The 23297-nt window shown below is 50.6% G+C and overlaps 1 protein-coding gene across 1 annotated transcript; it reads left to right on the top strand.

Moving 5' to 3' along the window:
• The first annotated feature begins 1585 nt into the window (after positions 1–1585).
• HHATL (hedgehog acyltransferase like) lies at positions 1586–19786 on the top strand. Its single transcript, XM_082043777.1, has 12 exons — positions 1586–1801; positions 3354–3476; positions 4369–4436; positions 5039–5152; positions 5439–5633; positions 6290–6499; positions 11309–11480; positions 13518–13662; positions 14048–14083; positions 14843–15044; positions 16452–16593; positions 18035–19786. Exons 2-12 carry the CDS (start codon positions 3371–3373, stop codon positions 18154–18156), a joined length of 1512 nt encoding a protein of 503 aa, XP_081899903.1. The 5' UTR covers positions 1586–1801; positions 3354–3370; the 3' UTR covers positions 18157–19786.
• Positions 19787–23297: the final 3511 nt, after the last annotated feature.

Genomic DNA, 23297 nt, shown 5'->3' with positions numbered 1-23297 from the left:
AAGCCTTTTTGTTGATGGTCAGTGCAGCAGCAAAGCTGGGCTGGCCTAAGGGGTGTCCACCCTGGGGATCCTCCCACCGGAGCCCAGGACGTGACTTGTCTCACCCCAAAGTAGACAACCCAGGGAGATATCTATAAAATCCAGGGCCGCCTGCCTTGTTTCTCTCCCCTGACCCCACAGGAGACACTTGGGCATATTGGCCCCAGTGTGAGCTCTCCCCACATCTCATAGGGGTTTCTTTGGTGGGAATTGCTTTTGAAGGGCTCGGATGTGGGTCTGATGCTGTGTTGACTTGTTCTTCTTTGACTTTTATTTGCTTATCCTCAAATCACAGGGACCATGAGCCACTTCCTATCCCCTGTTTTGTTTGCCCAAAGCTGAGAAGAACACCCTGAGGATGGTTTGTAGAGCTGTTGCAATCTCCGAGTCCTATGCTGATTCAAACACCACCTGAGCTGGGAAGGAATTTACCTTGTGGTTGGACTCGATGATCTGGTTCCAGTGTAAGTTGGGGAACGACCTGTTGGAGAGCAGTGTAGGGGAAAAGGGACCTGGGGGTCCTGGGGACAGCAGGATGACCATGAGCCAGCACTGGGCCCTTGTGGCCAGGAAGCCAATGGTACCTGGGGTGGGTTAGAAGGGGGTGGTCAGTAGGTCAGAGAGGTTCTCCTGCCCCTCTGCTCTGCCCTGGGGAGACCACACCTGGAATATTGTGTCCAGTTGTGGCCCCTCAGTTCCAGCAGGACAGGGAACTGCTGGAGAGAGTCCAGCGCAGGGCAACAAAGATGCTGAAGGGAGTGGAGCATCTCCCGTGTGAGGAAAGGCTGAGGGAGCTGGGGCTCTGGAGCTGGACAAGAGGAGACTGAGGGCTGGCTCATTCATGGGGATCAATATGGAAAGGGGGAGTGTCAGCAGGATGGAGCCAGGCTCTTCTGGTGACAACCAATGATAGGACATGGGGTAATGGGTTCAAACTGGAACACAAGAGGTTCCATTTAAACATGAGAAGAAACTTCTTCCAGTGAGAGTGGCAGAGCCTGGCCCAGGCTGCCCAGGGAGGTTGTGGAGTCTCCTTCTCTGCAGACATTCCAACCCGCCTGGACACCTTCCTGTGTAACCTCATCTGGGTGTTCCTGCTCCATGGGGGGATTGCACTGGATGAGCTTTCCAGGTCCCTTCCAATCCCTGACATTCTGGGATTCTGTGATCTTAAGGGTCACTTCCAAGCAGAATGATTCTATGACTCTGTGAATTGCACCTTTTGCCTCGGTGCCTCAGTTTCCCCATGTAACAAGAGCTGCCTCCCCTCCTGCACAAAGTGCCGGGGGATACCCCATCCCTTGTAGGGGCTCAAAGCGGGGCACCCAAACACCCCAGGGAGGGAACCTGTCCCAGAGTGGGCACAGCTGCGTCCCAGGGTCCCCGGGGGCCGTGCTCGCCCTCCCCGGGGTGAGTTTTGGCAGCCAGCACAGGTCGCTCCAGCAGCCGCGGTGACAGACAGCTCCTGAACCAGCCCCCCTCTGCAGTGCTGCTCCAAAATAAAAATACCTCCCGCCTGGCTCCACTCCACTCCCGGCCAAACTTCCTCCAGGGGCAAGGTGGGGGACGAGCAGCCTAAAAATACACCCGGGCCGCCCCCCCGCTCCAAGCCGGGCTGAGAGATGCTGTAGGACAAGGCAACGGCCCCCAAAACCTTCCATCTGTCCCCCAAACCCTTATTCCCCCCCCCTCCTGTCCCCCCATCGCGGTGCCGGACGCTGGATCTCCCCACTCTCGCCCACCCGCGGCCCCGGGGCTCAAGGTCAGTAGCTGTGGGAGGGGATGCGGGTTGAACGGGGGGTCACAGCGGGGGTGGTGACACGCTGCTCCCGGGGCTTTTTGTCACCTCTGAGTGTTCCCGCCGGCCGGTCGGCGGGCTGGGGGTGGCGGAGGGGAGAGGCATGTGGGGGGGATGAGGATGCTGCTGCCCCACGGCAGCCCGGAGCCGGGGGGGGATTGTGCTGGGGACCCCCCCATGCACCTGACTCAGCATCCCGGGAGCGATCAGCAGTTAAAATTACCCGAGGGGTCCCCCAACCAGCAACCCACCGCGGGGTCCTCAGCCTTTAACCGCCCCCCCGCGGCTCATTTGCGGGGTGCTCCCCCCAAATAATAAAAAGCTTTGAAAAGCATGGAAAGGAATAAAAGAAGCTCTTTGAAAGCCACACTCCGTGAGTGCCCTCCCGCCGCAGGGGACCGCAGGGAGGTGGCAGCGCGCCCGCCCGCAGCGGCTCCGCACCGGGGACCCCCGAGCCCCTGGGAACCCCCGCACCAGGGACCCCCAAACCTTGGGAACCCCCGCACCCCCCAGGGGACCCCCGCACCAGGGACCCCCACATCCCCCGGGCTGTTCCCAACCCTTCCCGCCGGGAAAAGCGTTTCTGGGGAGCTGGGGGGGTCACCCCGTATCGCTGCCAATGAACCCTCCCAGCTCTTAAAAACCCAGTGACCAAACCAAAACGATTAAAAATAAAAGATAATTGAAAGAAGCACCCGCGGCTAAAGCAAAGGGTGACCGAGTCGCCTTTTCTTGCTGCCTGAAAGCAGCTTTTCCGTCCTCATTCCCTTCAAAGCGCCCCGGCGGGGGATGTTCTCCCTGTCCCCCCCCTCCACAATGCGATTAAATCTCCAGTCCTAAATCGCATTTTTTTAGCAGCTGCCGGCCAGGCAGTGGGGAGATTGCGGAGCTCGGGGTGGGCTGCGCAGGGTTAATTAGCCTTGGCAGGAGTAATTAGCCCAGGGGCTGAACGTCGGCATCCCCTGGGCCGTGCTGATGCGGCCGGGGGGCGCTGAACTGTGCCCGAGGGGTCCTAAGGCTTGTGGCTGGGAGTAGCTTGGGGTTATGGGGGTTTAGGAGCCCCCCAAGAGCTCAAGGTTGGGGAAAATCCCAGCAGAAAGTGAGCAGTAGCCCAGGGGAGCAGAGGGGATCCCATTGCATCCCCTGCTTTGGGCATCTTCATGCTTTATCCTCCAAGGATTCAATTAGAAATTAGGGGGTACATCAAGAACCCCATCCTGGAGGGCTGGTGTCCTGGAGCATCTCTGAACATCGGGATGGACGTGACTTGCTTGGAAGAGCCCCTTTCCCAGGACCAGCTGGCTGAGCTGCCCCCCAAATCCCTGCTCCAGGGTGGGGTTTGCAGTGAATTTTCTCCCCACACCTGGGTTGTGACCTGGGCTTCAGCCCCAGATGACGTTGTCTTCACCTCTTCAGCTACCAACCTTCAAGGAAGCCCCCAAAGGAAGACCTGCAGTGATTTAGGGTGTTGGATGGACAGGTCAGCTCTCACCCTTGGTTTTCTTCTCTTTCCTAGGTCTGGATCCTTCCACCATGGGGGTTAAAACGATGCTTCCCAGCTACGAACTGGGGTTTTACGCCCTCACCGTGACGTGTGCTGTGCTGTACAGCAGCAGCGGGATCTTCGAAGCATCCAGAGGTAATGTTCCCCATCGCATCCCCCCCGGGGAGATCCCCAATAAGGAGGATGGGGGTAGGACAGCTGCTTTTACAACTATTAATACCAGCAATAGATCCCTGGATTTAATTTTTGACAGAAAACATCTTTAGAATCCTTTGCAGGGATGAAAAAGGTGGTTTTTTGTCTTTTTTCTGGTTGCCCCCTTATCCCCATTCCCATGGCTCGTGGCAAGAGACACATGCAGCATGTCACGGCTCCCCAGCCAGAGCCCAGAACAAGCAACAACCCTTTCTGCACAGGGTTCCCTGTGCTGGTTTCTTTTGTCTGGAAGCCCAGAAACCTGAAAATTGTGTGAGATCAACCAGGGGACCCTGGGATGTGCACTGCAAAAAAGGCTTTGCTGGGAAGTCAAGCCAACATGTCTCGAGGGTGGGTGTCAAGAGGATGGACCAGACTCTGTTCAGTGGTGCCCAACGACAGGATGAGGGGCAACAGGCACAGACTGAAGCACAGGAGGTTCCATCTGAATATGAGGAGAAACTTCTTTCATTTGAGGTGCCAGAGCCTGGACCAGGCTGCCCAGAGAGGTTGTGGAGTCTCCTTCTCTGAGACATTCAAACCCACCTGGACACCTTCCTGTGTGATCTGCTCTGATGACCCTGCATTAGCAGGTGGGTTGGACTGGATGATCTCCAGACGTCCCTTCCAACCCCAACCAGTCTGTGATTCCATAATACTTGAGATTCCTGATTTCTACGGCTGTCCATGGGAACTGTGGACTTTGGGGATAGGGAGTTTGGGCCCTGATGGTTCATCATCACAGTGAGGGAGCCTCCCAGCCTTGTTGAAACCCAGGTCACATTTCCCAGACCTGTTCTTCTCCCTGTTACTCTGTTGGGTTTTTTTGCAGACAGCATGAACAGAAAGGCCTTTCGGGACGGCATAAAGCCAGGCTGGCACTACTTCGGCAGGAAGATGGTAAGTGGAGGAAGGTTTAGGTTGGACATAAGGAAAAGGTTCTTCACCCAGGGGGTGATGGACACTGAACAGTCTCCCCAGGGAGGCATCGCGGCCCCAACCTGACAGTGTTCAAGAAGAGACTGGACAATGTTCTCAGACACACGGTGTGACCTGGGGGGTTGTCCTATGCAGGGACAAGAGTTGGACTTGGTGATCCTTGTGGGTCCTTCCAACTTGGGACATTTTATGATTCTATGACTTGGTCTTTTCTAGCTACTGACACCACGGTCGGTGGTGATCGCTGGAGAAGCAGAGCTGGTTTTTCTACTGCTGACACACTTTTGCAAAGTCCACGTGACTTCTATTTTTTCTCCCTAAAGAACCAGTCAGGAAAATATCAGCCCTGCAGCACTGTGGTTGCTCTGATTTGTGTCCACCGAGACGAGCAACCTCTGCACATCTCTCCTGGGGTTGTGTGACCAAGCCAAAGTGCTCGGGAGCCCTCGGGTGGAAAAATGGAAGAAAAAGCTTTGAAAGTGGAGCAGGTTCCCCTGCAGACGGGTGTTGGGGCAGGGGTGCGAGGGCTGGAGGCAGTAAGGCACCCGGTGCTGCTCCTGCAGGATGTCGCCGATTTCGAATGGGTGATGTGGTTCACCTCGTTCAGGAACGTCATCATCTTCGCCCTCTCGGGACACGTCCTCTTCGGCAAGATCTGCTCCATGATAGTGCCACAGGTGAGTCAGGGACATGGTGGGATGCGTTTGAAAGCACAGGGGTGACCTGGGATCTGTGGAAGGGACTTGAGGGATGTTCTAGGATAGGGGGAGGTTGGAGCTTTCACCAAGCTGGCCATAGGTAGGGGTCACAGGGCAGTGGTGGAGTCACCATCGCTGGAGGGGTTTAAACTGTGTAGATGAGTTTCTTAGGGACATGGTTCAGTATCAGTGTTGGGGTAACAGTTGGACTCAATCTTGAGGGTCTCTTCCAACCAAAATGATTCTGTGATGGCTCTTCTCGCAGCACCGGGCTGTGATGTACATGGTGTATGGTGTCCTGGCCGTGCTGGGCAGCATGGGGCTCGTCTACCTCATGATCATCCTCTCCCATTGCCTCGTCCTCTACTCCGTTGCGCTGGCCAAGCAGAAGTGGCTCTGCTACGTGGCTGGGCTTTGTTGTCTCGCCACCTTCAAGCTGGAGCCGTTCAGCTCCTGGCAGGTAGGTGCTGTTTCAGACCGCTCATTTGTCTCATTTGCAGCCCACTTGTGTCCCTCTCCTTGGGTTTATCTCCAGTGAGGGCTCCCGGGACACCCCCAAATCATGGCCACTTCTCCTGGTCATGTCGGAGCTCTCACAAGGTTTGATTGGGAGGGGATGGTTCTACTGCTGACCTTGGGAATAATCTTACAGGAGCCATGTTGTGTGTTGGTGGTTTCATGCTGGGCCATGGAGAAGCCCGGGAAGGACTTTATAAAGCTTTTCAGTCCTTCTGAAGGTCAGCGCTGCCTGTCCTTTCCTGCTGCTCACCTCCTGAAATGTGTGTCTCCCCATCCATCAGGCTGGTGCCTCACCTTCTGGGGAGGGTTATGTCGCTGGGACAGGGTGATGCTCCCACCCCAGACCACACTTGCTTGGTGAAGACATGGCCAAGAGGATCTACCACTTCCCAGCTACTCCAGGATGCAGGAGCCAGCCAGGAAATCAAGCCCCAGTTTTCTCCTTCCAACAGGAAGGTTCATTAGCTCCAGGGACAGTTGGGTTTGGAGCATAATTAGATTCTTTGCCTACTACAATGGGAGTGATGTCCTCCACAAACTGAGGGAGAGCAGTAGTGACGCCAGGTTGCTGGTGGTAACTCTTTGTTTCTCATCTAGAGCGGGTTTGTAACGGGAGCTTTTGATCTTCAAGATGTCCTCTTCTATGGAGGAAGCTGCTTCACCATCATGCGCTGCATGAGCTTTGCACTCGAGAGCTCTGAGAAGAAAGAGGGCATCTACTCCATCTTCGACCTCCTCAAGTACAACTTCTACCTCCCCTTCTTCTTCTTCGGTCCTGTCATGACGTTTGACCAGTTCCATGCCCAGGTGAGTGCTCCTGAGGCTGGGCTGGAGGAGGACCTCGCCCTACATCTGTTTTCTGGGGTATAATGCCGGCAAAAAAACCCACTGTTTACCACAGTGAAGGTGCAAATAGTTGTAAAGCTTCTTGTGGTCACACATAGTTTGTGGCCATAATCTGGGCTGCACAACAATGCCATAATTTTGGAGGAGAGGGGAACAAACTGATAGGTTTTAACCTTCATTTTTGGGTTTTTAACCTTCCCTCTTGGGTTTTTGGCCATTTCCACCGATCAGTACAAGAAGGAAGACATTTCTCTGGTGAAAACACCACGCTGGGATGAGGAGGGGAGGGTTCAGCTCATGTCCTTGCTCTCTGGACAACTGCACTGCTCAGTGCCTCAGTTTCCCTACACTGTCACCCCAGCAGCTCAGAGCTGCCCCACTGGGTGGTGCCAGGAGGTCATGGTGAGAACCAGACATGTGGGACCTCTTCATGCTGATGCCTGTGAGAACAAGGGAAGCCTCATGTTTCCATCTAGCTGGTTTGCCCAAGGAACATGAATTTCTGGAGATGGGTCAGAGTGTCTTAAGATGAAGTTATTTTTCTAGAAATTAGTAAGGTTGGGTAGAAGACTGTGTTTCAGCAAACAGGGGCTTCCTCTGCTCCCCATGAAATAAATACCTTGGTGCCCTGTCGTGGTTGAGACGGACAAACAACATAGACCAAGTTCTTCCAGGATGAAAGTAGTAGATGCCATTTATTGCCACAAGTGCATTTTTATACAGTTTTACCAATTAATGTGTCTCTTCACTATTGGTTACAAGTTACAGCAGTAACATCTCATTGGCTAATTTTGCTATCATCAACGTTACTCTTCCACTCCCTTCTCTCTCATGGGTACACCTTAATATCTCTGGATACTCCTTTATTTCCATCTTTCTCATGGGTAGGTCTTAACATCTTCAAGGTAAATCTCTGTTCCCATGCCCTCCATCAGGGACCCACCATAGTCCCCCACAGTGCTCCAAGTCTTCACCTGTGTCACGCACAACCAAGGGGACTCTTTTAGAAGTGCAGACTCCAAACAGAACTGGAAACATCAGCAGAAGCCTCGGCTGGGACTAGTTGAGCTCTGGGGCTGTTTCACATCCAAATATTAAGCAAAATGGTAGTGCGCTCTCCCTCCTCACTCTTCCCATCCCAACGTTCTCTAACACCAGCGATCAGCCTTGGTCATCAAAACAAACTGGTACTGCTTGCTAAGGGACCTCTTGCTTGGTGCGCAATGGCGCTGGGAAGGATTGCCACCACCTCTTTGTTACCTTTTAAAGAAGAACAGCTACATTGAATTTTTGGACCTCAATTGACATCTGGGTGCAAGAGTATTTTGGAAAAACTCTTGTGAATTCAGAAGAAAAACCAGCCCAGGGCAGGGGAGAGCAACCAGAGCCTCCTGCTGAGGAAGAGACCAAAGATCTACCAAGCCCAGCACGTGCTCTCCAATGCTGTGCTGGTAGTCGTTGCCTAGGAAAAGGTCCACACTGGTCTTGTTTCCACCAGTAAGCAGGATTAGTCTTGATCCAAGTCCTACTTCCTGCTGGTTTGTTTGCCTGGGGCATTAACAACCTCATGCTGATAGGATGACAGTGGAGGATCGAGATTGCTTGAGTCTCGCAGGATCTACTTCAAAGGACTTTTCTAGCATTTGACCCTGAAGATCATAAGGTCAGCTCTGGTGTCCTACATAAGGGATGCTCACGGTGCATTGAGCCCATCAGCAGCCCATTCTTAGCAGGCAAGCACCAGGGATCACCAGGACCCAGATAGGTTCTTCTCCCGAGGCTACTGGGAGAAATGTTTCATCCTAAGGCTTCATCTTTCCAGTTGTGTCTCACCTGTTGGGCTGAAGTCCAGGACAGGATGGCTCCTGCAGCTCCACTGTCCAATCCTCCTTGGACAGGGTGCAGTGCCCTGGGGTGTCCTCTTCACCCCGTGTTCCTCTTCCCCAGTTTTCATCAGTCCTCCTGATGAGATGAGCAGCCCTGGGTTCTTCTAACACTGCAACCAGATATTCATAAATCAGGGCACTAAACTGCTGGTGTCTCCAAGACCTCAACTCCCATCACCCCTACAAGGCTTGATCTGGAGGGTCCTGTTCCTTTCACACAGCCCCAACCCATGATGTTTACAGCCACTTAATGAGCAATTCCCTGCTCTGCTGCTTAAAACACTCACTCCAAAGGCACAAGGAGTCCCCAACCCCTTTCCCATGCCCTGGACAGGGGTCCTGTCATGGCCTGGCCACCACTGCCATCTCCTGGCTAGATACCCCCGTGCACTGCTGGAGCTGCAGCTTATTATAGAGGTGAATTCCTAATTGCCCAAGTGCAATTATGGGGGCAGGCAGATGGAATCCCTTCCCCAGAGTGGAGTGTAAGGTCCACTTAGGGAATGGATCTGTCTCTTTGGGTCCTACTGGCTCCCACCATGTGTGGTGGGAACTCTTCTTTACCAGGGCTTGGCCAGCCCTATTCCAGCTGAAAAGCTGCTTCTTTGTACTGGGATTATGGGAACCAATTTGCTTCTGTGGGGTTGGAAATGTGGGGAACACAGTCCTGATCTGAAAGGAGTGGTGGCAGAGTGCTGGCTCCGTGCACAGATGTGAGGATGGGTGGAAAACAGAGGCCCCATGTCTTCTTACGTCTCCATGCCAGATCCCATCCTCCCTCAGCTTCTCCTCCAGATCAGGGTCATAGAATCATAGCATAGTTTGGGTTAGAAGTTCCCCCAGTGCCACCCCTGCCATGAGCAGGGACATCTTCACCAGCTCAGGTTGCTCAGAGCCCCGTCCAGCCTGGCCTGGGATGTCTCCAGGGATGGTTCATCCACCACCTCTCTGGCCAACCTGGGACAGGGTCTCACCACCCTCAGGGGCAAGAATATCTTCCTCATATCCAGCCTGAATCTCCCGTCTTTTAATTTAAAACTATCACCCCTTGTTTCATCACAACAGGCCCTGCTAAAAAGTCTGTCCCCGTCTTTCTTATTAGCGCCTTTTGAGTACTGAAAGACCACAATAAGGTCTACCCGGAGCTTCTCTTGTCCAGCTGAACACCCCAACTCTCTCAGCCTGTCCCCAGCAGAGCTGTTCCAGCCTCGGATCATTCCTGTGCCTCCTCTGGCCCCTCTCCAGCAGCTCAATCTGTGTCGTGTGGAGGAACCAGAGCTGGATGCAGCGTCCAGCAGCCTCTTTGTCTCCTTAAAGCACTTGGCATATAACAGACACGAAAAAATCTGGCAGAGGCTTTAATTCTTAGGAATCATCTGGATTTGATGACGGGGCTGGTGCAGCAGCCTGAGGATTATGTTGGGAGATCTCCCACCTCTCGCAGGGCATAAAGGGAAAGTAATAAACATAAGAGGATTTTGAATACAGCAGCAATTTTTACAGCAGTGCAGGGAAGCGAGGACATCAGTCTGCCCACTGTAATCCTGAAAGCTTGCTCTTATTATTTTGATACTACAACATCTGAAGACATGACAGCTCCTGGAGACAAAGCCCAGCCTCTGTTTGTACAAGACACAGCAGAGACGAAATCCCCATTGATCAGGTCCCAGTGGGTTCAGGATGGGGCCTTGAGCAGCTCTCAAGAGCTCTCATTTACAGCGGGTATCTGCAGCAGAAGCTCCATCAGTCATCCTCCTCCTCCTCCCAAATGACCCTGGCCAGAAATGGGCTCTGGGGTCCTCGGTACAGGACACACATGGACCTGCTGGAGAGGGGCCAGAGGAGCCACAGGAATGATCCGAGGCTGGAACAGCTCTGCTGGGAGGACAGGCTGAGAGAGTTGGGGTGTTCAGCTGGAGAAGAGAAGCTCTGGGGAGACCTTATTGTGGCCTTTCTGTGCTTAAAAGGGGCCAATAAGAAAGATGGGGACAGACGTTTTAGCAGGGCCTGTTGTGATAAGACAAGGGGTGATAGTTTTAAATTAAAAGATGAGAGATTCAGGCTGGACATGAGGAAGATATTCTTGCCCCTGAGGGTGGTGAGACCCTGTCCCAGGTTGGCCAGAGAGGTGGTGGATGAACCATCCCTGGAGACATCCCAGGCCAGGCTGGACGGGGCTCTGAGCAACCTGAGCTGGTGAAGATGTCCCTGCTCATGGCAGGGGTGGCACTGGATGAGCTTTGGAGTTCCATTCCAACCTGAACTATTCTATGATTTGCATCTGTCCCTGGCAGAGCCGTCAGGTGGGATTCCAGCCCTGCTCCCAACATCTCCTGGGCATGCAGATGTCCTTCCCTACAGGCTGTGGCTTCCTGTAGGTGTGATGGGTATGAGCATTTGTTTCTTCTTAGTGACTTATGCAAGGGCCACCCTTACGCAAAGCTGAATTTCTGAACCTGTCCCTGCAGAAAAAGCATAAACCCCAGGTCCCTGGTCAGTAAGGTTTTCACCTGACCCAGGGTCAGCCAGGGCTGTCACTGCTGTGTCACACTATGTGCCCACTCTGCTGGAATCCCCAGTGATAGGAGCAGCCTTTGCTAGGAGGGTGATCCAGGAGGCACATTACTGCCACGCTCAGCACTGCGGTGGGAGGCTGGAGGGATGCTGTGGGAGGGACATATTCTGCTCCTTGTGGATATGTCCACCTGAGCTAGTCACTTGGGTCTTCCTGAATCAGCGAAGATTTGGCCAATGTAGTCTGTGGTGTGATTTCTCAGGGAGAGCATTGAGTCCCCATTTGGACCTTGACTGTTTCTCCGGTTTAGGAACATGTTGTCCATCCTGTCTCTCAGCTTAGTCCTTACCTGGTTTGCCATCTTGGCAGGTGAGCACCCGAGAGCTGACACGCAAAGATGATGAGATGAGGAACATCCGGGTCCATGCTCTCGTCCATGTTGGAGCCATCATTGCTGTGGACATCTTCTTCCACTTTTTCTACATCCTCACCCTTCCTTCTGACCTGAAGTTCGTGAACCGCCTCTCGGACTGGTCCTTAGGTGAGTGGCCATGCTTGGACATGCTCACACCTGTACTCAGTGTAAAGGCAGTAGCGAGTGATTCAGATCTCCATCAAGATGTCTTATCAGTGCATCTGTTGGACAGATTTGGGTGAAGCCTCCCTTCTTCTCAATCACAATGCAGCAGAGCTGGGGTCTGTCAGATGACATTGGTTTGGCACCCCCATAGGGTCCTAGAATAAATTGTTTGGCTCGAGGTTTATGAGGCTGAGCACCAAGCCATTCCCATTGCTTTTGTCTGGACTGGAAGGGAGCTCAGAACCTCCAAAAATCAACCCCATGCTGTTGCAAGAGGCATGTCTTGTATCTCAGATGCCTTCACAAGTGGACACCCATTATGGGTGTTTGTGAGCCACTGAAATGGCCACAGGGTGTAGGTTGTACAGGGAGTGACACGGCAGAGTTGTAGCTGCTGTCTTGAGCTACCTAAAGGAGGGTTGTGGAGAAGGTGGACTCTTCTTGGAGGCCAGCAGGGAAGAAGCAGGACACAATGAACAAGGTGCAGCAAAAAACTTGGAGCACGAACCTTATGAGGAGCAGCTGAAGGAGCTGGGGCTGTTTAGCCTTGAGAAAAGGGGGCTAAGGGGAGACCTCCTCACTGTCTACAACTGCCTAAGAGGAGGTTGGAGCATGGAGGGGGTTGGTCTCTTCTCCCAGGTAACAAGTGATAGGAGAAGAGGAAATGACCTCAAGTTGTGCCAGGGGAGGTTTAGATTGGATATTGGGAAAAAATTGTTCCCAGAAAGGGCTGTTGGCCATTGGAACAGGCTGCCCAGGGCAGTGGTGCAGTCACCATCCCTGGAGGGGTTTAAAAGGTGTATAGACAAGGTTCTTAGGGACATGGTTTAGTGCTACAGTTGGGTTATGGTTGGACTCAATGATCTTGAGGGTGTCTTCCAACCGAAACAATTCTATGATTCTATGAAAACAAAGTCTGATTGCATGTAAAGACTTTCATTTTCATAGAGTGGTTAAACATTGAAACAGGAGCCCAGAGGTTATAGATTCTACAAAAATAGAGACATTCAGTGCTTAAATGGACAAGGTCCAGAGCAACCTGATCTCCATTCAACATTGGCTGTGCTCTGAGCAGGGCTGGACCGGGGACCTCCAGAAGCCAAGCTCCTGGGATGAGCAGTGGTAGCCGTGCTCGCACCCAGCTGGTGGCTGGATGGAGGATTTCAGCTGGCTACATACACATCTGATGGCAGCACTGAAGATGCTGTAGGCTGTCTGACACCCACATGGGGTTGGTATGGGACAAATAGAGGCTGGAGTATCACAGATTCATGGAATGGTTGGGGTTGGAAGGGATCTTGGGAGATCATCCAGTCCAACCCGCCTGCTAAAGCAGGTTCACCTAGAGTAGATTGCACAGGAAGGTGTCCAGGTGGGTTTGAATGTCTCCAGAGAAGGAGACTCCACACCTGCTCTGGGCAGCCTGGTCCAGGCTCTGGCACCTCAAAGGAACAAGTTTGTCCTCATATTCAAATAGCTTCTTTTTGCATAGGAATCTGAAATCTTAGTATTTGTCCCTGCAGGGATCATCTTCCAGGCATATCTCCAAGACAGAGATTCTGGCTCTGCTGTAGCATCAACATTACATCTATGGCCAAAAGGGGCTGGGATGGGGTACGTTTCAATGAAGATGTCAATGAAACCTCAGAGGTTGGAGTCTAGAACTGTGATAAGTTTGTCATAGGTTAACAAGCCTTAGAGAGGAGGAAAGATCTTGTGCTGGAAGAAATGAGATCTGTATTCGTTTATTGTATTAACAAGTCAAATAAAGAGTTTACTCCCAAATACCTCAAGAAAATATTGTCCTTTGGTTCAAGCTTCTCAGAAAGCTACTAGGTTGTAAAAGCTTTGCTGGTCCAGGACTGCATTACACTGTCTTCTTGGTGTTATGTATGTTGAAGTGGACCACATGATCCCATGGGACATGATGTCCCCCAAAGTCCTAAAGGTGATACATCTCCTGGTCTTCATGTGTTTTGACTCTCATTTTCGCTCCAGCTGGCCTGGCCTACTCCAATTTGGTGTACGACTGGGTGAAAGCTGCTGTCATGTTTGGGGTCACCAACACCATCGCCAGATTGGACCACTTGGAACCACCCCAGCCCCCCAAATGCATCACCATGCTCTACGTCTTCGCAGAAACGTGAGTACCCCACGTGTGTCAATGAAGAGAGATGTCATGTTTGACCTGAATTAAATGTGGATGGTGGGGAGGAGGTCTGGGCTGTGTTTCTGAGCAGCTGGCTTGCAGGCTGGGGACTACCTACATTAAACAGTCTATACTGAAACTATAGTCTAGACCTGGACATAGCGCAGGGAAATATTCTTGGGCAGAAAGCAACAGAGAAGACAGGTTACAACCGCATCAGTAGTGGGACCTGTGCAAGGAAGGAACATGGAGAACTGCTGTGAACAAAGTTCAAGAAGTTCCTCACTGGGGGACCAGGCATCTTCTATGTCTGACTGTTGCATGGACAGGTGTCGTGTCACTGTGTGTTTTAACATGCTTTTTATCATGTATATTTTAGGCATTTTGACAGAGGGATTAACGACTGGCTATGCAAGTAAGTGTCTATTCAACCATCTCTACTCTGGTTCAGAGTCTTCTCTTTCAACACATAGAAATGAAGCATTAAATGCTGTTCATTCCAAAGCTGAGTTGTCCTCTCTTCTGGATGAATCCCACTATGGCATGAAGTCATATTTGGTTTGTTTATCCCTAAGACAATTGAATTAACCATCACAAAGTGCAACAGACCCCTTCCCCAAACTTTGGCATAAGAGAGTCTTGTCCCAGAAAAGTCTGGTGGGTTTAGTGTTCTCTCAAGGGAGGAAGAGTCAAGTTCATATTCCACCAGGAGAAAAGAGGAATTTAGCCCAGGTCTCCCATATCCTGGGTAACAAGGGTGGCCTGAGCTCCATCTACAACTCCCTCGGCTCTCTTCCGCCATGAGTACGCACCAGCAAACCCGTACTGAAGGTGGTCACTTTTCTGTGCTAAAATCTTGAGTGCCAACAACCATGAGATAGCCTGCATCGCTACAGATCCCCACATTTTATCAACCCTTTGCCTACAAGAGGGGGAATGGGTGGTATTTTGTCCTTAACGAGCTATAGGTTTGGGAAGAACGCAAGCCATGAGTAGCTGACTGCATCAAAAATCAGTTTATTGCTAGAACGTGTCAACCAAAACCTCCTTTCTCACTGGGGTGCTCTAGATAGACCTGCCTGTGAGGAGCTTGTGGTGGGTGTATGTGGGAGAAGGGACTCCAGAGGGGTCTCCTTGACTATAGGGACCACTTACCACTTTCTTTGACTGTTAGGTATGTGTACGACCACCTTGGAGAGAACCATGACAACATCATGAAGGAGCTCATTGCCACCATTGCCACCTTTGCCGTCACCACCCTTTGGTTGGGACCCTGTGAGATTGTTTACATCTGGTCTGTCTTCAACTGCTTTGGCCTCAACTTTGAGCTCTGGGTGCAGAAGTTCTTCCAGCTTGAGCCCTTTGCCAAACTGGAGGTGAGGAGCTGGGCTGCAAGTGGGTGGGAGAAGATCGATGGGTCTGGGGCCAAACTCTACTGCTGGAAAACATCCATGACTGCAGGGACCTCAAACTTGTTGATACAAGAAGATCCATTTTCCGCTGAGAATGAAGAAGAATATCCCCCATGATCCCATGTAGCTCCATGTCCAGACTTTCTGCTTGGAGACCTGAAGCTCTCTCCTGTGGCCTTTAGCATCCTTGTGATCAGCAAGGGAAGCACAGTCCTGGTGCTCTGGATCCCTTCATTTTATGCACCATGTCACCCACCCAGAGTAAAATCCCACCTGCCCCTATGATTCCTCATGGAGAAATTTAGGTTGGGTATAGAGCTTTCAGAAAGCAGAGATCCAAGAGAACCAGGAATGCAGCCCCAATGAGGCATCAAAATACCACAGATGGACACAAAATCTGAGGTCTGTCCATGGGGAAAATATTTATACATTTCTATATGGAAATCATTAATTCTTCATGTTCTGCAAAACATTTTGGCATTTGGAGTGTGTTTGATCTGATCTCTGATAAAATAAAATGTTTAGGTACTCAAATGACTTATTTTCCAACCACTCCAAAGCTTAGTGCCTGGTCTCTGTTTGGGACACAGGTGCCTTAGGGACATGTTGGAAGAAAAACTTAGAAAACCCCATCCTGGAAACAATTCTATTGCTCTCTTTGCCCAACCTAAAATCTGGAGATCCCAAACTGGCTCAGTGGAGACGCTTTTTGAATAAAAACTTTGGAGAGCAATCCTCCCATTTGCTCTCCTCGTTGAACTTCTAATCAGATTATCGCACTCGCTGGAGGTGAAATCCCCTTCCCTGTGGCAACACAGTTCCCCACTGAGGTGCCTGGGGATTCATCCTGCTATTTGAAGATCGCTATGAACCACTTCCCCACAGCTGCTCCTGGGGGTTATGTGCCAGTGACAATTTCACTCTGCTGCTGTCACTAGTTTTCAGCTTTTCTTTTTTATTTTTAATTCCTAAGAAACAATTTTTACCAGGAGCTGGGGGTGATTTGCACATAGGGCTAATAATAATAATAATCCTGGCATACAACAGCGTTCATCTGCCTTGAGGAATGGCTTACCCAAGGCAACAGGTGAAGAAAGCAACACTCAGCCATTACAATTAGCATTAAACTATGTATATCATCTTTGCCCTACCCATGGGACCTTGGAACACTGGTCCAGAGTCCCAAATGCAGCTGAGTCCAGCAGCAGAGCAGAAGTTTTACCTTGTCCTTGTGTCTCGTCATCCCACAGACACTAAAGGCTGCTCTAATTTTTTTCTACCACCCTGTGATCCCAGGTGGAGTTGGACCAGTTCCTCCCCTTTCCTTAGAGACCCATTTTTCCTCACTCTCTGTTCGTCTCCCCTCCACAGGCCAAAATGTCAGCAGCCATGTCTCGGAGGATTAGGGCAGTTTTTGGGGCTGCAAATTTCTGGGCCATCGTCCTCTACAACATTCTGGCCCTCAACAGCCTGGAGTTTGCGCTGCTGGTCACCAAGAGACTCCTCCTGACGGGTAAGATGCTACCAGCCCTCTCCACCGAAGGGACCCTTGTTTTGATGGGGAGACACTGGCAGGGAAGCTGGAGACTGGGACTTTGGAGTCCTCTTGGTGGCCTGGCCATTGTCTTGTTATGTGGATGCTCCCAATCCACTTAATTCATAGACTCATAGAATCATTTTGGTTGGAAAAGTCCCTTGAGATCATTGAGTCCAACCATTAACCCAACACTGTCACTAACCCATGTCCCTGAGAACCTCAGGTCCTCCAGGGATGGTGACTCCACCACTGCCCTGGGCATCCTGTTCCAATGCCTGACAAAAAATATATATATACTGTTCAAAAAGTGCAGGAAGCTGTTTCTTAGCTCCCATTCTTCTTCTGTGAGGTCTTTGGGGTATAAGCCACCTTCCAGGTGTGTTTGTGAAGCTCCTAGCACAGCCTCACACTGTGATTTAGACTTTTTGCAGCAACACAAAGGTCACATTCATGCCACCAAGACAGCCTGTGAGATGCCCCCCTTGCCAGAGAAAGGGATTTCCTTGTCCTACCTCATCTCTTTTTGCTTTAGCAGTTACTCCTGTGTCAACCCAGAGGTGACAGGTACAAATCCTCATCCTAGGCTCCTAATGAACAGTCTTATCTGTACATTTCTAACCAGTGGATGGTGACACTATTTTGAAGGCTTCTTGGTCAGCCCAGGGTATAAATAGCCATCAGGTGCCCATGTCCTCCAACCCTCTCTGGGACGGGGCTGGCGTAGGACATGGATAATGTGACGCTTTGGGCTCGGTGTGCCAGAAGTGCCTGCTCGCTGAGCTAGCTGGCTTTTGCTGGTTGCATTATTCACTTCAGAGGTCCTGTTTTAGCAGGTACAAAGCCTGCATCTCCCCTCTGCTGTGGATACCAGACTCATGGTTACAAATGTCATAAGAACTTTTCTAAGTGGAGGAAAAACTCCCGGCTCTCAGTCACTTACCTAAGTGACAAAAACGTGTTTCCCTGGGTACACACTGTGTCCCCAATAGATACAGAACAAGGCTGGGGTTGATCCTCAACATCAGCAGGATATGAAGCTTCCAGAAGGTCACAGTGTTAAACAGTGATGGACATGGGCAGGTTGAATGGGCAGAAAGCCAACCACTGAGTCTGAATTTGAGGAGAAGAAGGGGTTTTGGGGGTAACACAGTGCTCATAGCCACTCCAGCGTGTTCCCACATTAGCCGTGGTCCGTGATGCCTTGGTGGGCTCAGGCACTGCTTCATCTAAAATCTGATCCTAGGAATGTATCTCTTAGTGAAGCTGTAGGGCTGGATCCACAATGGAAAATGTCATTGGCTGTCATGAACTTGTGGGACCTCTCAAACCCACCTGAGAGGCAGCAGTGATGGAGAAGACCTAACCCCATTAGGCAAGCAGCTGCACCAAGATGACCATGTCTCCCTTCATCTTCTAGGTTTCCCTGTCAGCACCTTGTCCATCTGGTTCATCACATACTGTGGAGTGCAGCTGATCAAAGAGCGTGAGCACATGCTGGCCATCGAGGAGGAGAAGTCTGACAAAGCAAAGGTGGAGTAGAGGGAGGCATTGGTGGGCTTGTCCCAAAGCCTCGTCTCATTTCCAGCCACCACTACCAGTCCATATGCTGGCTGGACCTCTCCAAGCACTCCTGACAATCGGACTGCTCTAGCTCACCCATGTAGAAGTCACCTGGCAGGCACAGGTCACCCCCTTGCTGCAGGAAAGACTTTCTGTAAGACACAGTGGGGTTTTTGCAGCTCCTCATTCATGGCAGACTGCCAAGGTAGGCTCCCAGGACTTTTCTTTAATATCAACAAGAGCCAACCCCATCAGTTTTCTGCCCTCTGACATTGTGCAGGCCTAAAGATTTCATCCTCTGCTTCCCATAACACTTGGTCCACCAACACTTGGCTCTCCCACAGGTCCTGTGTCTCCCAGAGGAGACTTTCCAAGTCCCACAGCTGGAGGTCTTAGGGCGGGCCAGACACACAGCTATGAGAAAGGGATTAGCTGGAACTGAGCCTACTCTGAGCAGACCATCTCCAGGTCCCTTCCAGCCTGAGCATCCCGTGTTTCTTTCACTACAAGGAATGGTCAGCATCCACATTCAAGTGTTCAGCATCCACGGTTGTGCAGTAAGAACTCTGGAATGGCTCGGCATGATCTAAACCTACCAAGAGGCTAATAAATAGATAGTGCAGTCTTTATAGGAAAGGGAAAGAGGACCAGGAACAGCACATTGAAGAATAATTATCTCCCCACCGCTGTCAGTGGTGCAGAGGGAAAGCTGTTACGATCTCTGCAGAACAAGCCCCTTTAGTGCTAAATGTCTTGAAAAAGTGATTTAGCACCAAAATCAGGCATAGTTAATGAAAATGCGTGAGCCAACACCTGCTTCACAGCCTTCGTGCATCATCTACAGGTCGCCTGGAGAGTAGACATGCTGAAGAAACACAACACGTGGCTCACAACAGCTTGGTCCCCAGGCCCCAGCTCAGACTCAAAGAGCTCTCCAATGCTGGGTCTGACATCAATTTGGCCACCATGACCATTCTGCTGTGATAAGTGTCCTGGGACTCAAAAAAAAATCTCTCTTGCATTTTTTACATGCCATGGACAAAGGTTTAAGCTCACATTTCTGCCCACGGCTGAGGAACAGAAGATGCAGTAGCCAACTCTTGTTCATCTCCATCCATCCCTTTACTCAACTGACTTCAGTGCACAAAGCCTAAGCCCACGATTACATGGCTGAATGAGCACACACACAGATGTACAACCAAAAGACAAAGACCTTGAATGAAGGGCTGTGATTTGGGACTTGGTGGCAAAGGGGAAAGCCATGAGAGACTCCTTGGGGAAGCAGACTTTGGAACACCGCATAGAGAATGCGTTGAATAAATGTACATGTATGAAACATGGTGCCTTGGGGAAAAGGTGGGTTTATAACTGAACAATAGCTCTGTCTCTCTTGCACTTTAGACTAACTTTCAGTGGCCTTATGTCTGAGTTATGTTGATGTTGATCTGGACCGCTTTGCAATGTGGGTTGAGAATCTTGGTGCTGGTGTGTTCTGGGTTCCCTGTGGATGAAACGGGACCAGCTCCCAGCCAGCTTTCAGCTCTGCCAAAGCAATTTGTGAAGTCCCTGAGAAATGTTGTTTATTTATGTAGTAAATAAATGTTGGACATCTCTGGTGCCTGTTGCTTATCATTGCTATGCAGGTGACACCCTGGGCAATGCTCTGTCTTCAGAGCTTAGGGACACAAGGATCTGTTCGCAAGTCCTCACCTCCCACCTCTGACAGTGATACAAGATAAAATATGCCAGGGGAGGTTCAGTTTGGACATTAGGAAAAGGTTCTTCACCCAGAGGGTGCTGGACACTGGAACAGGCTCCCCAGGGAGGTGTCACAGCCCCAACCAGACAATGCTCAAGAAGAGACTGGACAACGTCCTCAGACACACATGGTGTGTACTGTGGGGTTGTCCTGTGCAGGGACAAGAGTTGGACTCAATGATCCTTGTGGTCTCTTCCAACTCAAGATATTCTATGGTTTTATGATTCTGTGGCTGTTGTGTTTGACAGAAACCCACCTTACTGGCACCACCAGGTTGGAGGTTGGGCTGCAGCTCGGTTCATATTCACCTTTATTTCAATTCCACCGTCATGCTGGTGAAATATCACAAGCCTACTGCCATCAAACTGGCATCCATGTAGTTTTTGAGTCAGAAGCCATGTTGGTTTTCTTTCTGGCAGCCTGACTTAAAATATTGGAAGTAAGTGCAGGTATTTATAGATATCTCTAGGATGGATGTCAAGAGGATGGACCAGACTCTTTTCAGTGGTGCCCAATGACAGGAGGAGGGTCAACAGGCACAGACTGAAACACAGGAGGTTCCATCTAAACATGAGGAGGTACTTATTTATTTTGAGGTGCCAGAGCCTGGACCAGGCTGCCCAGAGAGATTGTGGAGTCTCCTTCTTTAGAGACATTCAAACCTGCCTGGACACCTTCCTGTGTGATCTGCTCTGGTGACCCTGCGTTAGCAGGTGTGTTGGACTGGATGATCTCCAGAGGTCCCTTCCAACCCCAGTCAGTCTGTGATTGTGCCTTGGTGGCATTGCTGGTCACGTCCCCAAAACCCCTTCAGCTGCTAGGCACATCTCTTTTTAACACACATCTGCTGCTGGACCTTTGGTAGATGTTTCTTGGTGCCTCCATTATTTCAGGTTTTTCTCTTTACCACCAAAACAGCCATAACCTGATGTGTTTCCTCTCAGTGTAACATTCAGTTCTTCTCCATACGGGTGTCCTTACACAGCTGAAGCCACCACAAACCACCAAGACCAGGGTCTCCATCTCTGGGGCTGACTCAGCTCAGGTCCCTGGCTGCCCAGGGGAATAAACAGAGTCACCCATCTCTCAGTGTCAAAGTGGGTGGTGACTCATGTGGCAAAGCCCAGTGACTCTGCACTGCCCTCCTGACTTGGATACTCCAGGAGAGAAAATAACCCATTCACTAAGGAGCTAAATTTACCCAGCAGCTGCATCTGTTGGAGCTGCCAAAAGGAGCTAATCTTAGACACCTGCTGACTTGTTAGAGAGATGGTTCATGGGAGAACTTGGGCTTTGAACCCATTTTCTTGAGGTTTTTCTCCTCATTTATCACTGTTTTTGGAAGCCCAGGAGGTCTGGTGGGCCAGGAGCACCCAAGTGGTGTTATCTCAACCATGTCTCACCATTCAGCGTTGTGCAGGCGACACTCAGCCTATGCCTCTGTGGCATGCGATTTATCAGCTGCTCATCTATTTCCTGGTGAGTATCTCCAGTTATTACCTGCCTGTTAGTAAAACTTACCCGAGAAGCCAATAAAAGCAATTCTTTATTGCAACTACAAATCCCAGTTCATAGCCCTACATTGGACGTTTTCTTGTTCAGCCTGACGTGGCTATAACTCCTGCATTCACATTTCTTGTTCTGAAATGTTGTGTGAGAGGGAGTGATCCTGCTGTATTGCATCCCTTTAGGATGCTTTCCATATTTCCTCACCCATTCCTGTGTCATGGGGAGACTGTTGTCCACTTAGGGACATGCTTAATAATTTAGTCCATTGGTCACTGGAAATCACTGTCTGTAGTCCGGGGCATCTACCACCTCTCTGAACAACGTGGGCATGTGTTTCACCACCTTTATTGTAAACAATTTCTTCCTCGTGTCCAGCCTGGAAAAAAATGGGGCTTCTTCCCCAAGCTGGTCCAACTGCTGTGCAAAACCACCAAAGCAGACAGAGACTCCAGAGAAAGTTCAGGACCAGCAGGATGCTCTTTCCCTGCATGGACCACAAACCTGGGAGAAGCCATAGACCCACTGATCGGTCCAGAGCTCCTCTGGGAAGGGATGCGCTGTAGCTGTATTTTAGCAGAAGCATCTCGTGACGTGCGGAACGTGGAAGCAAACCTCGCACAGCAAAAATGAAAATGAGACGAGGCATAAGGGAGATTAAAAGCAGAGCGGAGGAAATCCCAACCCATAAAACAACAACGCAGGATTAAACTTGGGAAAGTGCAGAGCTAATGCAGAGAGAGGGGAGGACGGGGTTGTCCATCCCCAGATATCTGGGAGCAAAGGAACATTTCTGAAGTTCAACCCAGTTCAAAGATCAGCACTCGTTGTCTCATCCCATCACAACCCAGCAGAAGAGTTTATGATGTGAGCTCCAAAACCAGCTTGTGATTATTTCCCTGCTAAACTGGTACCTCCCCAGTGCTGCTGGAGCCTCACCAGTGCGAAAAGGCTTCATACCAGTCTAACTCCCTCCCTCCTCCCTCTTATGTAGATAACTATCATAACACAAAGCACTGTTATAAATACATCCATGCCAGGGACAGGGGTTATGTGGCTTTAAATAGACCAGGAGGAGCGGTGAATATCTTCACATAGACTTAATTAAATCATTAATTAAATCTGTGCCATTGCTGAGTGTCAGCCAGCCCAGAGGGTGCATAGTAAGAGATAAAATAAAACAGATTCATGTCTAAGTTTTACCATAGGTATAAATTACTATAGCTATTCTGCTCATCCATGTCTGCCAAAACTAATTTGCTTCTTCCTGAGCTCCATGGGAAGCACCGGATCCAGGCTGGACATCTGAGGACCTATGGGGCTTCCTAGACATCCATGGACATATAAGCAGGACACAAGACCTGCTGCAGACCTCAGCCTTTATGGAGTATCAGCACAATGCCAGGCAAGTTGTCCTGCAGCAACTATAAATGGGGGTGTTGAATCTCAGTAGAGGTTAGAAGGAGACTCTGGGTTTAGATGTCCTAAGCTGTGAGTCAAAGCCCACCAGCGCGCTCCCTTCTGTTCTGCTTCAGTCCTCCTCTCTGTCACTAATATGTGGAGAAGGTGAATTTGTTAATGACAAGGTGTCCAGAGACTGTGTCAGTGGGGTCTGTGCACATATAGAGCTACAAAGATGATGAGGGTTCTGGAGCATCTTTTTTCATGAGGAAAGGCTGAGAGAGCTGGGGCTGTTCAGCTGGAGAAGAGAAGCTGAGAGGGGATCTTATCAGTGTCATAAATATTTCAAGGGTGGGTGTCAAGAGGATGGACCAGACTCTGTTCAGTGGTGCCCAATGACAGGATGAGGGGCAACGGGCACAGACTGAAACACAGGAGGTTCCATCTGAATATA

The sequence above is a fragment of the Streptopelia decaocto genome, assembly GCF_964273445.1.
Source record: "Streptopelia decaocto genome assembly, chromosome: 2".
Lineage (NCBI taxonomy): Eukaryota > Metazoa > Chordata > Aves > Columbiformes > Columbidae > Streptopelia > Streptopelia decaocto.
Note: the sequence above shows the minus strand (reverse complement) of the source record. Positions and strands in the feature narration are given on the sequence as shown.